General features: G+C 44.2%; 1 protein-coding gene across 1 annotated transcript in view; it reads right to left on the bottom strand.

Moving 5' to 3' along the window:
• Positions 1-17747, bottom strand: part of SH3PXD2A (SH3 and PX domains 2A) — a 406607-nt gene that overhangs the window by 107027 nt on the left and 281833 nt on the right. The window contains 1 exon segment of the mRNA XM_038409643.2: positions 13501-13545. Within this exon segment, the coding sequence (XP_038265571.1) occupies positions 13501-13545 (45 nt within the window).

Below are 17747 nucleotides of genomic sequence, written 5' to 3'. Positions count from 1 at the left end.
CTGATATGCAACATCTTGACGTCCTCCATCCACAGGTTTGAAACCTGGTAGTTTATCCTTCTAAGGTAGATACTGTAAATCAAGCCCTAAGTAGTTTTCATGTGGATCTAGCTTAGGGCTTGTGTACACAGTCCTGGCACAGAGTGCTAGTGGGGTATGATTTGTAAAGCATTCCAACATGTGGTGCCCTAACTTGCCTGCTAAAGAGATACCTAGTTCACAATGCTTTACAAATCACACCCTTCGGTGCACTTTGCTGCACTGTGCAGACAAGCCATTAGTTAGTACGGCTACTGGCGCAATACAAGAAGTTGATTTAAAAAAAAAGGACTTTTGAAACAGGCCTGTTTAAAAAAAAAAGTGTGCTATGGGACCTCTAATGAGGGTGATGGATCCCACACGTCTGTCCTTGGACAAAAATTTCCCCTTCCCTCTACTGTTGTGTACAGCATGAGCTGCTGTCCTCCAACCCAGAAGTGGCTGCTTTTCAAGACATGTTTCATTTACATCCAGCCTGATGAGGGCCAAGTGGCTTCAACTTTTTGACTTCAATGGGAGAGAAGAGTAGTCAGCACCTTGCAGGCCTGGGCCCATTGTTTATACTCTGGGACTCCCTCACAAGAGGCTATGAAAGAAGTATTTCCCTCAGTAACATTTACAAGGGGGTGCTAAAGAGGCGAGGCACTCCGTTCCCAGAACCAAAGCCAGAGATGCTTTCTTGGTAGTAAAAGCCACAGCCGACTTACATGCCTTCTTCTTGCATGTCAAAAGACGCAGTGGTTCCCTCCCCAGAGCCCCATTAATGATCTGGAGGATGGTGTGGATTGCACCCTCAGCAAGTTTGCCGATGACACTAAACTGGGAGGAGAGGCAGATATGCTGGAGGGTAGGGATAGGATACAGAGGGCCTGAGACAAATTAGAGGATTGGGCCAAAAAAAATCTGATGAGGTTCAACAAGGACAAGTGCAGATTCCTGCACATAGGACGGAAGAATCCCATGCACCGCTACAGACTAGGGACCGAATGGCTCGGCAGCAGTTCTGCAGAAAAGGACCTAGGGGTTACAGTGGATGAGAAGCTGGATACGAGTCAACAGTGTGCCCTTGTTGCCAAGAAGGCCAATAGCATTTTGGGCTGTATAGTAGGGGCATTGCCAGCAGATCAAGGGACGTGATCATTTCCCCTCTATTTGATATTGGTGAGGCCTCATCTGGAGTACTGTATCCAATTTTGGGCCCCACGCTACAAGAAGCATGTGGAAAAATTGGAAAATGTCCAGTGGAGTGCAACAAAAACAATTAGGGGACTGGAACACGACTTATGGGGAGAGGCTGAGGGAACTAGGATTGTTTAGTCTGAAGAAAAGAGAGAATGAGGGGGGATTTGATAGCTGCTTTCAGCTACCTGAAAGGGGGTTCCAAAGAGGATGGATCTAGACTGTTCTCAGTGGTAGCAGATGACAGAACGAGGAGTAAGGTCTCAAGTTGCAGTGGGGGAGGTTTAGGTTGGATATTAGGAAAAAAAACTCTCACTAGGAGGGTGGTGAAGCACTGGAATGGGTTACCTAGGGAGATTCCTTAGAAGTTTTAAAGGTCAGGCTTGACAAAGCCCTGGCTGGGACGATTTAATTGGGGATTGGTCCTGCTTTGAGCAGGGGGTTGGGACTAGATGACTTCCTGAGGTTCCTTCCAACCCTGATATTCTATGCCAAAGACTCGGATACTCCCCACCCCATAACAGCTTCTACCGAGTAGTCATGCATTATCTGTGCAAAAAAAACTGTAGCATGCTGAACATTTAAGATCCGAGGGCATGTAAAATGATTTGAAACTAGCAGCAAGACAAACAGTATTGCACAGAGAACGTACTACTGATTAGACTGGATCAGCAATGGTGTGTAATTCCAGCGTCCCTGTGCACAGGTTTAGATCTGACTCGCCACACAGGCCCTAGGGCCTCATATGAGAATTACAGGTTGACTGTCCAACCATTCAGTTTAAATTCTTCACCTCTGTAGCCCCAGTTAATCTAGTTTGTCAACAGCAGGAGAATGCCACTGCTAATCACTAACACACCTGGCAAGCAGGGGAAAAAACCTCAGAATCTGCTTGATGAACCAAGTCATTGTGAAGGTGGAAACAAACTCCTCTGATCCCAGACTGCAGCTCCCCTTCCCCAGCAGGATGCATATTTCTGAACAGCAGTGAAGAGTTTGCTTGCCCGTGAGATTATTTTCATCTCGTGTCTGTTTCCTGGTGAAAGTCTTGAGGATGCTGGTTCTCTCCATTGGACTCAGCTTTACAATCCATCTGGGATGCTGAGGTGAGGATTGGGTGAAGTCAGCCTCCAGGGACTGGGTAATAGTCTCATTAGAGCTTGTCTGTACCACTCTTTCAAAACAGATGGCTTGCTGCTAAGTGACACATCTCCAACCTGTCCCCCCCCAAGCAGGAGAGCATAGTTGCCTCTGCAGCTCTCAGCGACAGAGACCTACTACTGACCTCAAGTCTCCTAGATAACAATGCAGGCCAGTAGTACCAAGCCAGTTCTTCCTCTGCTGTGTTGCAATATCAAAACATACTATGTTCTACAATGGCCAATCATTTAAACCACTGACAACAGGTTGCCTGGCTATGGAAATTTGACAACCCTGATCTTTGCCGAAGTATTTTGCTATCAGGCCTATAAAATAGGTCAGCTCTTTTAATCCATATCACGCATGGTTTTCATAATGCCCTTTTATGATCCTCATGTATCAAGTGTTTACAGATCCCGACTATAAGAATTAATACAAAACACTGAGCAGTAAAATCTTTCGAGAGAAGCCAAACCGAAATGGTCAGTGAGCACCCTCTAAACAGGATTTTTAGTGAAGTAGCAGGTAGTGTTGCTATTTTAGGGATCTCTTTGGTCCTTCTGGATACAACTATCATTTAATTCAGGGGTTCTAAACCTTTTTTCTTTCCGAGGCTCCCCCAACATGCTATAAAACTTCCACGGCCCACCTGTGTCACAACAACTGTTTTTCTGCATATACAAGCCAGGGCTGGCATTAGGCGGTAGCAAGCAGGACAATTGCCTGGGGCCCCAAGCCACAGGAGCCCCCAAGAAGCTACACTGCTCAGGCTTTGGCTTCAGCCCCGGGCTTCAGCCCCATGCAGTGGGGCTTTGGCTTTCTGCCCTGGCCCCAGCAAGTCTAATGCCAGTCCTGCTTGGCAGACCCCCTGAAACGTGCTTGCGGCCCCATGGACCATTGGTTGAGAACCACTGATTTACCCCATGCATGTTTTCTGCAAGGTATCTGGCAGTACGTACAATGGGTGCCATTAAAATGTCACTAGTTTCCACATGAGTTGGATCTTGGTGCTGTCCTATACTGAGGAAGTAATAACTTTGGCGTCTCAGATCCAGCATCGTAGCAACTTAATAAACTTGGAACCTTTTAAAAAAAAAAAAAAAAAAAAAAGAAGAAGGAAAAAATTGACCCCTTCCACATCTTTGGAAACTGTTGTGGGAGGAGTTACAAACTGCAGCTGCCTTTCTCTCACCTCCCCCACCCCCCACACACCCTACCTGTATTTCTTCACCAACACCAACCCCTAGCCACTGAAAAGGTGGCACCAAGATTTATTTTTAATTAAAAATGGTTCCAATGCCAAAAGCCTCCCCAACCTTTTAGTTTCTCTAAGGAAACATGAGGACCATCTACGCTGCATTTCTCATGTTAACAGCAAGCAGATTTTGGGGCATGCATTGACACTGTTCTTGCTTGCTCCAACCCTTCCCTAAAATCTTAAGTGGGGTGGGGATAGGGACTCATCCTCCCTCATCCAAGATATAGAAATCATCCTTGTGTATATGTAGACATATTAAAAAAATTACAATACACTTGGTGAACACTTAGCATTGTTCATTGCAGCCAGACTCTCTTCATAGCGGAGACATGTCTGAGGGTGGCCCACTGATGAAGTTAGTCAGCTATTGCACATCAATTAATGAGAATGTATGGTTAAAAGGACCAGATTTTTGGAAGTCTGCAGACACTCAGCATCTCCCATTAATCCTAGTGGAAGCAAATGAGGAGTCTTGGAAAAAAAAAATCCAGCCATACAAGTTCAAAGCATTTTACCAGAAGAGTCCTTTAAATACTGTACATGAAGCCTTGATTCATTCACAGATCTTTTCCCAACCTTCTTAAACAGTCCATGCCCACTAGAGAGTCCAGCTCTCCCCTTCCTCAAATATTCATGTTGGTTTTCAGTTCAAACCATCTCCCCAGAGTTCCTTCCTTTTGACTGCTCCGCCCTCACCCTAGAGCACCCCTCCCCACACCTACTTAAGCACCCACTTAAGGTAAGGTGTTTCAGGCATATATTGCCAGCCTGTTACAGCCTGCCTGGGTCTTTAGTGAATACAATTTAGCAAAGATACAGATGTGCTAACTTTTTAAGCATATACAGAATTACAGGAGTTTGTAGTGGAAGACATCCCTTACACTTAGGCAGGCTAGCCAACCCCTCGCTACCACAGAAGTGATGTACTGTAGGGAGCTTCTAATGCTTTGTCCCATCCTCTCCAGGCAAAGGTGCTTCCAAACACTTCCCTTGGAGTCTATACCAGCCTAAGATCTGGCATTCCCCTCACACCCCCTCCATATAAACCCTACCTTTGCTTCTTCTGGGGACATTCTGCACCACAGCACCATGCAGAATTTTGCAGAAATTGTGTGCAGAACTTCCTTTTCCCACCTCCACAGAAGTGGTCTGCAATGCTGCTAGCAGCCACTGGACTTGGCCAAGCCCAGCTTGCACACAGAAGACACTGCTGGGGGTGGGAGAGGGAGCTAGAGCAGGGGTTCTCAAACTGGGGTTTGGGACCCCTCAGGGGGTCATGAGGCTATTATCTGGGGGTCGCCAGCGGTCAGCCTCCACCCGAAACCCTGCTTGCCTCCAGCATTTATAATGGTGTTAACTATATAAAAACATGTTTTTAATTTATAAGGGGGGACGGGGGTTGCACTCAGAGGCTTGCTGTATGAAAGAGGTCACCAGTAAATAAGTTTGAGAACCACTGAGCTAGAGGTTTCTGGTAGCAGCAGTTCCCAGCATGCCCTGAAAGAAGGAGAGTGGGGCGTGCAGGAAACTCCTTGCAAGCCAGGGACCAAGCATCAGGCTGTTTCTCCCTCTGGATCCCTGGGCTGGGGGGTAGGGGAGGGGAAGGAAGGGAACAAGTGACTGGGCAAGGGGGGGCCCTGCAAGTGGGCTCTGGGGGGAGGGGTTGTGGGTGTCTGGCCTCCTGGCTGCGCTGTGTGTGAGGGTGGGGGGGAACAGAGGGCAGAGAAACAGGAACTGGGTTGTCATAGGGGTTTCTTTAACTCTTTATTCCCTCAGAGTGTGTGCGTGTGCCCGACATACTTACTTCCAGCTATTCTGAAATAAATTACCAAATAATTGAAACTGGCGAGATTATGTGGTGTTATTTTGACAAATAAAAATGTACCCAGTTTTAAAATAGTGTTCAGAATTTAATTTTTTTGGTGCAGAATGCCCTCAGGAGTCAGTTACATGTCAGGATTACCCTCTGAAGCAGTGCCACCAAGCCACTGTTGGAAGTTGTGCACCTGCATCATAGGAGGGGCACTGTCTAGAAAGAAAACTGGGTAGATAAAAGTTTGGTGTTGGATTCTCCCCCCTCACCTCCTGGAATAGCTTTATGGGCCACACAAAACATTCGTTTCTTTCACAGGTCTTCTCCTAAAAGGCCCTACTGCATATACCGCCCCCATCAGAATATATATGACTTGTTTACCCAGGCAATGCTATAGCAGAATAATTATTCCACTACAGTTATGGCAGTCAATTTTCCCAAGTAGACTAGCTCTCTTAGGTATAAAAACCTAGAGGAGATAAAAGATGAAAGCAGAAAAGCAGCTAACCAAAGCCAGGGAAGGACACATTTAAAAGAAAGCATAACACTTCACAGTGGTTGAAACCAAGGCCTGGGCTACACTGGGGGGTGGGTTTTGAACTAAGATACGCAACTTCAGCTACACTATTTGTGTAGCTGATGAAGTATCTTAGTTCAACTTACCTGGCTGTTCCCCAGTCGACTCCACTTACTCCTGCTGCTGAGGTGGAGTACAGGCGGTTGATTCAGGGATCAATTTATCATGTCTAAACGAGACAAATCGATCCCTGATAGGGTACGGGTTCACTACCCACCAGATCGATCTAAGACGGGACAGACCATCTCCAGGAGTAAAAACTAACAGTTCTTTCATCTCACAGCTTTGGAGTCTGGGACCCGAGCTACTGCAGCAATATTTTGATCAGCAAAGCCAGATAATGGTATTAGTGAGTCTATACCAAACAGAGCCATTTGCTGTGATGTTATGGTAGGAGACAAAGTTGTCTGGTAGGGGCATATGGAGAGAAGGGAGGAGTTGTAAAAGTTTGGGATACTGCATACTGTGGGCAGTGTGGAAAGATTCTTGTAAATACAGGAGCATTAGATAAAAATCTAGAATTAGGAGAAGTGTTTAAATAAGTTGCCAAATATTTTTAAAAAAATTTCTTTGTAAAATGGGTCCTGAGCCATAAAGTTTAGGGCCAGATCAACAGTTCAGGATCCTTTTTAGAGAGCTCTGGATTTGGCCCTGGGCCCCTTTTCAATTGTGTAGTAACAAAAGTATTGGCAAAGAGCATTGCTTTGTAACAACCATCTTCTCCAATTGTTTAATTGGTTCCATCCATCAAGCAAATAATTTATAGAACATTATTTCTGTGGCATCTTTTGTGAACTTAGCCAAACAGTTTAAATACGGATGGAGATATTTCTGAGATGGGGTAAAATCAACTGTATTCTGAATCTACCACTGCAATATACGAAGGGCAGAGACACAGGAAGTGAAAGATGAAGAGGAGTTCCATAAGCGCATGTGGTTTGGACTAATCTGTTTAAGTCTAACTTAAAAAAAAAGGAATACAGCCACTGCAACTTGAATGGAAAAACTTGATCAATTCAAATAATGAATGTATAACATACAGTCTCAACTTAAAGCTTCCAACATGACTTCCTGAATCATTTTAACTGCCAGTCCCCCAGTGATAAAGCAGCCATCACACACACTCCCCCCCACCCCCCAGTCAAAGAGCACGATGGCACAGAGGGCTGCACAGTGAAGTTTAGAACAAAGAAGTCATATCCGCTCTTCTCTCCCATATCCCCAGCACCTTGCCTAGTAACAGTGTCCACTCTTCCCTGCCGCCCCTTTGGATACTGATGCAACAATCTGGCAGAGTTACTACAGCCTGGAGCTGTGTCATCTCCCTCTGGGACCTTTTTGTGGCTGCTATGGAGCAGCTGCAGGGACACCAAGCCAAATGCTGTATATGCCGCTGGGGAGAAGGGCCAGTCTGGAGGCTCCTCTAATCTATTCTTGAATATATCCAGCCTCCAGCATATGGGATGTGCAGAACGGACAATCTGGTCATTTTAAGAAGTTCTGCAAGTGACAAAAATCAGGATATTCTTTCAAAAATTTAGGACAGGCAGCCCTAAGGCAGGTGGTGAGAACAGTGCACGGAGGTGAAGGAGAGAGCATATGGTGCAACTATTGAGAGCTAGTCAGATTCAACCCTGGTGTAGCTTCATTAAAGTCAGTGAAGTTACACAAGGATTGAACTTGGCCCTGTTGCCATCTGCACTGATTTCTTCCTCAAGCAAAACACTTTCCTTTCCTCCTTTATGCTTTTTGCAGCATTTTCCAATAAAGTCTTTACAGAAATGAAAAAAAAAAGTTAAAGGTTGCCCTTTGCCAAGATTGCCTTGTTAGTTTTGGGACTTTATTTTTATCTGCTGGTTTCTAAGACAGAGCCAAGAAAAATTGGGGGCGGGGGGGGGGGGGGGTAAAGGGCAGGAGAGAAGGCTAGATTTGCCTTCCCCATCCCTTCTTGGAAAGTTGGCTCACTTTATGGAGTCCAAATGACTAGGTTACAGGTAGAAAAAGTTAAGAAAAAACTTTCCTTAAGTATTTTGCACACAGATGTGCTAAACCACTTGGACACTGTTCAAGCAGCTGCCAGACAGGGTCTCCCACCAGCTTAAAATCACCTAAGTACTTTGGCATTTGCTCTAATTCTGCTTGCTGCAGCAATGTGTTCGTACTGGATTCCTTAGAACTGTGTTTCCCAAAGTGTGAGGGAGACTAGCTGGGGTAGTGGGGGAAATGAAAGACCTATATAGTTAAAAGCCATCTTAGAAAAGCAGCTGGCAGGGTATAAAGGAAGGAGGGGTTACAATTAGTTTCTTGCTCCTGAATGGGGGGGGGGGGAGGCTTATCTTTCCAAAGATTGGGAAATATTGCCTTCCAGTACAAGGTCTGATTTTGGGGTGGAGTCAGACACGCACAACTCCCAATGACTCCACAGGAGCAAAGGGTGCTCAGCACCTCTCAGGATGTGGCTCATAGTTGGCATCCAACTGAAAGGAGATGCTTTGTTTTCAGAGTTAAATCTGGATCCAGTGTCCCGAAAGGAATGGAATACTTTTCATGGTGGAGAGTGCTCTAGAATTTCAATGCAAGGGTCTGACTACAAAGAGCAGAGAGTTAGAAGTCATCAGGGATTTAAGAGATACATGGTGCTTGGGCAGAGGAAGCACATGCAATGCATTGTAGAGTGAGCTGCCGTAACAGGCAATGCAGTTAATCACTCACATCTGCTCCCTAATAGACCCAAGTTCATAAAACCAAACCCACCTCTTTCCCTTTTTGGTCAGCCCAGAAAGACCTGGCATTCAGTTTACTGATTTGAAGGTAGCGACAGAGAATGTTTGGTAGGGTTTTATCCAGTCTAAGGGGGTTCCACCACCTCTTTCATCTCATTCTCACTGGGGATATCTACATGGGGATAAGAGTGCTGCAGCATTGCCACAGCTGGCCTGGGTCAGCTGACTCAGGCTCGTGGTGCTAAAAATTGCTGGGCTTGGGCTGGAGACAGAGCTCTGGGACCCTCCACAAGCTCGAGCCAGCTGACCCAGGCCCACCACAGGTTTATTCCCGGGTAGACATATCTGCCGAGTCTCGTTTTCTCACTCCCATTTTCCCATGTAGTTCTCCTAAAAGTTTACTTTTCATTTCATTCTGTTGTTCCTAGTTAGACACCGTCTAATCAGCATACATATACTAGGGGAAGGGGTGCAAGGTGGTCAGGAGGTGGATACAAGTGGCTACATGCAATTTACCCAGATTAGTCATTCACTGGGTGAGCATAGGAATTAATTTGCATCAATTTGGGATTCTATGGGGGCCAAAATCAAGTGCAGTCCACACTGAAGTCAGTGGCAGCTTAACTGAAGGTGCATTTGGCCTTAAGAGCAATGGCAAAAATTCCAACAGATAAAGCAGGGCTTTCCAATCCTTTAATTGGATTTCCTGTAACAGCCTCCTCCCCTCTCCATCCTAGTTATGCTGCATTTGTTTTCCCCACACTCTGAATGCGAGTGATACTACTTTGTCACTTGCACCCAACATGCATGTCACACCATTATTTATACCAGGGGTAAATCTGGCCTGGAGATCTGCAGGATCCATACTAGTTTTTAGATTCTGCTTACTCAAAAGTTGGGGTTTTTTTCCCCCACAGTCAGAGGCTGAGATGGATACCTTATTTTGTGTGCATATCAACAAGGGATATATTGGGGGAGTAGAGTTGCAATGGCTGGGTTTGTTTTCTATTAAGTGCTGACAAAGATATTGGGATTCTTGAGACCAATTTTTTTTTCCTGGTAACGACTCCTGCCTTCGGATGTGCACGTGGCTTTCAACACAAGTCACGTGAGAGCATCTTTGGGTAGAATTTGGCCTCTACTAGTTTGCAGATTTTCATCTCTAGAAAACCCACTTCACTTGGCCTGGTACCTGCAGACAGACCAACACACGCACACAAAAAAAAAAAACAAAAAAAAAAAAACCCACAACTTCTCACTGAGGGGGGGAGAAGTAAAGGAGATCACTTTCATTTTTAGGCCAACACATTTAGGCCTTCCTTCAAGCCCCTCCTCTAAGTCTAGCTAGGCTGTGATGCCTCCAGAAGACTGCCATTTGATCATGGCTAGGCAGGGGGTGAGCAGCAATTCCAGCTACATGAAGCCAAACTATGCACAGAATTAGTCCACATGACTAAATCTTACTACTAATTCACTTCTCCCCCCATTCCTCTCCTCTGCCCATCCATTTGCCTTGTGCACCTGTTCTGTCTGGTCTTTGAGAATGTAGGCTGTTTGGGATCAGAACTGTATTTATGATGTTTGTAAAGTAAATAACACAGTGAGCCCCTGACTTGGTTGAGGCCTCCAGGTACTCCCTAGAACATGAATAAATTAGTCTACAGTAGTAAAGAAATGAATATTAAAATTGGTTAGTGTCCAGTGCTCACCTAAAAACTACCACCAAATACTCCTGGAGGATGGCAGAGTGAAGAGATGCACATGACCAGGAGAGGAAGTATTGCAGGGATGCAACAAATACCACTTAGGTAACCTAAGCCCAACTTGCGTGAAGTGGAGCCATTTGCAAACCCCATCCTGGTCAATGCAGAGTCTTGTCTTTGAGCAAGATGGAGTGCCATGATAGACTGGGACATGTGGTCTTTGTGCACTACAATGCCATAGGCTCAGGGTCCATACCTGTCATGCTCTACAAACTTGTAGCACTCCCAAAATAGCCACCTTTGTTCAGAAGAAACTCAGGATAGTGAGAGAAGGGAGTGGGGGGAAAAAAATCAGAGGAGAAGCAGAGAAATACCGATATCCTGAACTGATCTGTTCAGGTTTCAGAGTAACAGCGGTGTTAGTCTGTATTTGCAAAAAGAAAAGGAGTACTTGTGGCACCTTAGAGACTAACAAATTTATTAGAGCATAAGCTTTCGTGAGCTACAGCTCACTTCATTGGATGCATCCGATGAAGTGAGCTGTAGCTCACAAAAGCTTATGCTCTAATAAATTTTAGTCTAAGGTGCCACAAGTACTCCTTTTCTTTTTGATCTGTTCAGGTAGTTCTGCACAGTTGCCCCATAAGGCCATTTGCCAAGTTCATCTGCTTTTTAAATTTATTTTGGGAGGGGGAAGAAGAGAAATACTTTAGTGTTCTTAGTGAGGGGATAAAATGCAATGCCAGCTGCTTAACCCTTGTGAGCATCTCTACAAGAAACAGGTTAGTAAATAGATTTTGGTTTCAAGCTTCCAAGAGGCTTCTATTAAGGAATGTTTGAATGACTGGACACTGGGAGAAATCCTTAATCCAGTTCACGAGCCAAAATGTTTCTTTTCCCTGCAGTGAAATGCCATCTCCAGGACTACGTACCAACCTCCAGTAATACATGTATTTCACACTTTCCATCCTGAGTGGCCACTTTGGATAACAAACAGGTGGCCATGCTCACAGAGCCCATTGTCATAGCATTCAGTTGGCTACCAGAGAGGCTTCAAAACTGTAAGTTTCCTTTTCAACCAAGTTTGTTAAATCAAGTAGGTCAACCTTGTCAGTAGGAGGAAAGAGTCCTTTCTGGCCTTGGCTGGGGCAAAGACCAACCAATAAAGCTTTTATACAGACTAAATGGCAAAGTCCCTAAAATAATTTTGCCAGATTAAAAAGACACTGTGCAGGATCAACTAGATCAGTGAATGCAAGATCTACATGATAAATGCAGCAGACAACCTCTCCAAGAAAAGTCCCAAGTTCTCATCTGTGGAATAAAGCCTCTTATAAATTACTTTTATTGACCTCAGTGAGACAAACCTCTAGCTGCTCCACAGACACATGGAATGAAACCCAACATTGGAGGAATAAAATGTATTGTTTTTGGCCAAGGCTTGGAGTTTTTTGAACTAGTTGATGGAATAAAACCAACCGATTTGTGAAGAATTATATAATTCATTATAAATATCAAAGGAGCAGAGGTTTTTTGGGGGAGAGAATTCATATTTAAGAATGTAAAACATTCTAATGCAAGCACCAGTTATGAACAATGAAAACCAGTGTTAGCACTATTTTAATAAAGTCATACCCACTGTGCTGAAGTCCATCCATGCAGCGTCATGAGACTTGCTCCATTTGCCCCTTAAGATAATACATGGTAGAATGAATTGGCCTGTGCTGTGTCTTCTCTAGCATTCCCCTGTGATTCTTCCCTTTTTCCTTTTGTTTGTGAAGGCAAAGAGCATTGCTTCTGGGAATCTACACCAATGCAAGCATCTGCCTGGTCTACAGAAACTAACAACTGGTAGAGGATTGCATTAGATGCTTAGACCTTCTCTCACTAATGAGTAAGACAGGAAACTCTGCTTTTCACTTTAGACACATAATACACTTCTTCCCAGCCTTTGACCTTAGGAGAAAGTACAGTGCCTCCTCCCCTGAGTATTATGCAGCAAAGAGGAGTTTGAGAGAGACTCCATATTCTTCTGTATTAGAAGATACTTACATTAACAGAGAGTTTTCACTTGCTGCAGAGTAGGAGCGTATTTCCATACAGAAAACACTTCACAATGGAAGGAGGCCTGTTTTGAGCTCCATACACCTGTACTGTCCCTTTCTCCTGAACATGTCTGTCTGACCACGTTCCCAGTTATAGCTTCTAACTCTGCTCCTGCAAGCCCATTCCTCATGTTAGTTATCTGCTACATGAACATGTTTCTCTTGAACTCCCTTACAGTGTGGTCTAGCTGTTTGACCAAGGGAGCGAGTAACCGGCAACCCCCACAAATTCCCAAGCCAAGATGAACAGGCACTGTGGTTTTTCATCCATAATGTAATGTCATCCTCCAGGAACATTATGGTTTCGAAGTGTGATGCCATTGGAACAGCACCCACCCAGCAGATGTCCCCCAGAGTTGGGGACATTAGATTCAGATATAAACGTTCCCAGAGTTCAGATGCAGGTCCATTCTAGTAAGTTTCACTGGGTATTCAATCAGTGAAGTCTCCTCTGCTCTTGGTCCTCCAGCGTGTAGTACACAATAGCCCTTTCACAGCACCAATACAATTGGTTGGGAATGTGCAGCTTAGAGGAAGGGGAGCAGGGGGGAGATAAGAGGGAAAGATAATTTCCGAGTGCACCTGACCTCAATGTCCTTTGTTGACTTCACTTCTTCCGTCCCCAGTCCTATTCACATGAGTGCAATAGAGTCAGATCCCATCCCCTGGCAGTGACAATATTACCTTTAAGGGTTAGAGCCCATAATGAGCCACCTTTTCTTTCTACGACTATTCTTTCTGAGGTCTATATATTTTGAAATGCTGATATACAGGTAGGTTGTAAAGCCTAGAAACTTAGAAGGTTAGAACATAAGATGGCCTCCTCCGCTTCACATACAAAAAGCCCCAAAACGCACTGTCTGAACTAAATACTGATTTTAAATGGTATTTTCTTCCCAGTGGCATGCTGAACACTAACAAAGAATTAAACAAACAAAAAAACCCACACAAGCAATTTAGTACCTGTAACATCCTTCCTTGGAGTCTCAGAGAAGCTGGACACCCAAACTTCAAAAGTCCAAGAAGAGGGCAGCAGTAAAGTAAAAAAGAGTAATTAGAAAAACAAGCAAGCAGTTTCATAGCTCCGCAGAGAGGAGCAATAAGAGTTAAAATAGCTTTGAAAAAGAAAGGTTAAAAACCAGTCTGACAAGAAACTGAAGGCCACTGAAGAGAAGTTGATGGTGATTAAGCTATTATCCAAGTCTCAGCAATTCATAGGTTTAGGTGAATTACTGAAATTATGAAGTTTCACATGTGTTCATACTGGTCAGATGACTAGATCCACACAAGTCAAAAAAAGGTTCACATGCAAACTTTTCTGTTCATTCCAAATATTGAAATCCAGGCATATTTACACTGTGGGAAACCCTAGTTGAGTTACATGGAGTGCAAGTCAGGGAACTTCTTGACACATTAGGCCTCAGTCCTGCAAAGAAAGGTAACTCATGCTCCATGGAAAGAGTTTAAGCAGCCTAAAGAAGAAATGCATTTCAAGCAGGCATTGAACAAAAGCATCAAGCATTAGTGAGTGAATTTATAGTAAAAGCCCAGTAAATAGGTAAAAGGACTGTCTGGCAACAAGGTCAGATTTATGCCCTATTTCAGAGGGAAGAAATATTGCGTTTTAGGATGCAGGAAGCAGTCAAGAGTCTTTCAAAATATGCCTTTTAGGTTTGGGGACATTGGAAGTTTTTTTAAAATCAGCAGCTCTACTCCTTGAGCAGACATTTGTTTAAGCAGTTTGAGAGCGTAGACATGGACAGCTAGAACTAACATCTCAGACAGAAACACTACCCCCATTGGAGGTAGGCAGGAAGAGCAAATAGCTTTGAGAAAAATTTCTTGATATAATGAACCAAATTCATCTCTGGTTTCTTAAAATAAGATCTTGCGAGAGATTTAACATGATTTATAATAGTTCCAGAATGCCACACAAAGAAATAAGGAATTCCTTGGGCTACATTCTGGCACACGATGTAATGTTAAGAACAGTTTTGGCTCATCAGTCTCATAGCAGCAAGACACCACTTGAAGGAGACAAAAAACAATACACATTAGGGGATTTATTTGTGACCGGTTATTTGGAGTCACAGGAGAATATTCTTTGAATAGGCATTTGGTCCCTAGACTGTGCTGGCAATTCACCAGTTACGCAATGCACAGCGGAAGAAGTCACTTTCAATGGGTTCTCCAACTAAAAATATAAACTCAAACTGCGCTATGGAAGTGCAATATATTAATTAGGCTAAGGATCTCAAAAGCTCAGCACTCCCACTGAGGTAGGTAGATTAGCTTCACTGTGTGGAGAAAGACACTAGGGCATAAAGAGTTTTATGGAAATTGCTAGGGTCAACAGGTTTTCAACAGAGGGCCATTGACTCTGGAACTCACTTTCCCATTTGACTCACCAGAACAAGAGAGTCTACCCTTCACAGCAGAGCATGATGCCTTTAGAGACCATAAGACTCCATAGCTGAGGCACTAGACTGGGAGTGACGTTCTGGATTTGCTATGGATTTTTTGAGTGGCCATGGACAAGTCATGTCGCCGCTCAGTGCCTCAGTTTGCCCATTTATAAAATGGAAGTAACAATACTTCCAAACTCAAAGTGCTTTAAGATCTACAAATGGGAGGTGCTATTGAGTGTAACAACTAAATACCAGCAGTATATTCAAGTTTTTGCCTGTGGAGTTGGGGGGGGGGGGTGTGTGTGTGTGTGTGTGTGTGTGTGTGTGTGTGTGTGTGTGTGTGTGTGTGTGTCTTAATTACTAGTTTGTGCATATATCCAGTGACATTAAGATGCCTAGATACATAAAAACCTATTACCATATGCAGGTTACTCTGGATAGACAGACACAGGTGACAGAATTCTAAGTAAAGCAACAAAATTATTTCATCCAAAAGAGAGGCAGGGGAGGGCAGAAGAGAAGGGGGATTTCAAACAAAGTTTGCACTGAGCCAAGCCAACACTGGAAACTACAACAGCTGAAGATGAAAAATATTTGTAATAAGGAAATTACTATCATGGTCTTAAAGTTATATTGGAGCTACGTGCTCCAGCAGGGCTAACTTAATGGGAGCCACTTGGTGGCTCTTGTACACGAGCACCAGCAGTTCAGAAGTAACTCTTGGTACTTAACCAAGCTTTTCATGCAGTTGGATAGCACCCTATGCTTATTTGATGTAGGATAGCTTTTTAGAATAAAAGCAACTTTCCTCTTGGCTCCAGCAGCTGATCCAAGACTGAATACAAGAGAGAATTTAAGGAGAAATTGGGTTTCTTGGATTCTCACACATCAAAAAAATTAAAATAAAAAAGGATCAGCACTTCTCTTGCATTACAGAGCTCAACAGCAGTTAGAAACAAATCAGAATGCTGCTAAAGGAGAAGACAGCTAGCATATTTCAGCTGCTCTGGCACAACACATCTGCTTAGCATTAAACTGCCTTCTAGGGGATTTTTTTTTTTAAATTCCAAGATGCTTAAGGCTCTAATTGCTCCCAGCTTCTAAACCTCCCCCCAAAACAACAACAACAAAAATACCAAAGACCGCAGTGATGCGCATGCAGCCTCACAAGGAGAGCGTTGTGGAGGCAGAGGCTGGAGAGTTCTGCAACTGTGCCAACAAAACAAAAGCCATAACAAACAGCCCAGGGTTTCCCTTTAGGGCAGAGTTTTACTGGAATTGTGCACCGGACTCATTGTCAATTTCAAATGAGACTGGTAATGGTAAATGAACAACCCCCTCACTTCCTTCCCTCTGCTTCCCTTCCATTACTTTGCTGAAAGCCAGTTAGGCACCCAGGACTTACAGAGAGAACCATCATTTGGAAGGGAAGTTAAAGTTGCCTGCTAATGCAAGCCACTCCTAATATATCTGGGGCCTGATCCTGTTCCCCATCCAATTCCTTGGGATTTTTGCTGCAATTTCAAATGTGATCAGGCCTTTAAAAAAAATTTATGGGCTTGGTTTCCTTAAGAACAAAGCGATGGAGCGGAGCGGCTTGTGAGTAGCATTAGGAAAGATTCCCCTTCAGTTCACAGATGTATTTCACAGAACTAGCAGTGAAACAAGAGGCATGTCTCTGCTGGAGACAGCTGCTGAGCACCAGCCCAGTTCAAATTGCTGCCTTGGTCTACAGACAGGTCAGCTCTGCCTTCTCAGGTGCAGACTGTCAAGAAGAGGGAGGAGGAGAAAGAAGATGCTCATAAGATTTAAACTAACTAGTTGCCATGGCAGATTGAAAGACAGCAACTGATTTTATTCTGAGTTCACCAGAAGCCTTCTTGATGCCTTTAAGACAGGCTTTTCTGGTGTTTCTTTTACTGGGGGTGATAGAGGAGGAATGGGCTGAGACTCCTGGGTTGTGACCCTTTAAGCTTACAATATACAACCCCATTGGTCTCGTTTCAATACAGCTAGTCTGTTAGCTCGGTCTTGCCAGGTGTCAAATAAATTAATGCTACATTCACATGGCTTTCTGCAAAAAACAGAGAATATCTGAAGCATTAGAGAAGGGCCTAACTGCAGGGATGAGCCACCGACCTGAACTTTCCCAAAGTTCTGGGGGCATTTGGGTCATTGCTTGTTACTGGTTGTATTGCAGTAGTTTCTAGGAGCCCTAGTTGTGGACCAGGGACATGTTGTGCTAGCAGCTAGGTGCTGTCCAGACAGATTAAAAAAATGACAACCCATCCCCCAAAGACCTTACAACCTAATCTGAAGTCTTCTACCTTGTTTGGCACACAGTGGAAGGCAACAGGTTTTGATTGCTCTGGAGGAAACATAAGGCCACGCATCACCAATTAGTAGACCCAGAGCTCCCATAGGGAGTCTCCCATCTCATCCATGATTTTTCTGATGGACTACAAAGAATGTCAATTCAAATTAAGATGGTGCAACATTGGCTCTCCCTATCCCTGGGCAAAGCTGAGGTTGACAGCACTTCATTCAGTAAGGTCTCTTTGAAGCGGCACCCAAAATCTCCAAAGAGGAGCCCCAACCAATCATCTGTTGCTGTATGGATAGCAGCCATGTCAGGAGACCATCAGTAGGGATAAAAGCTGAGGAAGACAGGAGTAATCTCAGGGTGCATTCTGGGAGTCAATCCACTGAAGGACCACACAAAGCAACAGGTGGAATAAGGAAACTCATTTGCACTCTTTTTCCTGCTCATCATTAGCTGTTCCAGGGTTTCTAGCACTGAAA

Source organism: Dermochelys coriacea, chromosome 7 (genome assembly GCF_009764565.3).
Source record: "Dermochelys coriacea isolate rDerCor1 chromosome 7, rDerCor1.pri.v4, whole genome shotgun sequence".
Classification (NCBI taxonomy): Eukaryota; Metazoa; Chordata; order Testudines; family Dermochelyidae; genus Dermochelys; species Dermochelys coriacea.
Note: the sequence above shows the minus strand (reverse complement) of the source record. Positions and strands in the feature narration are given on the sequence as shown.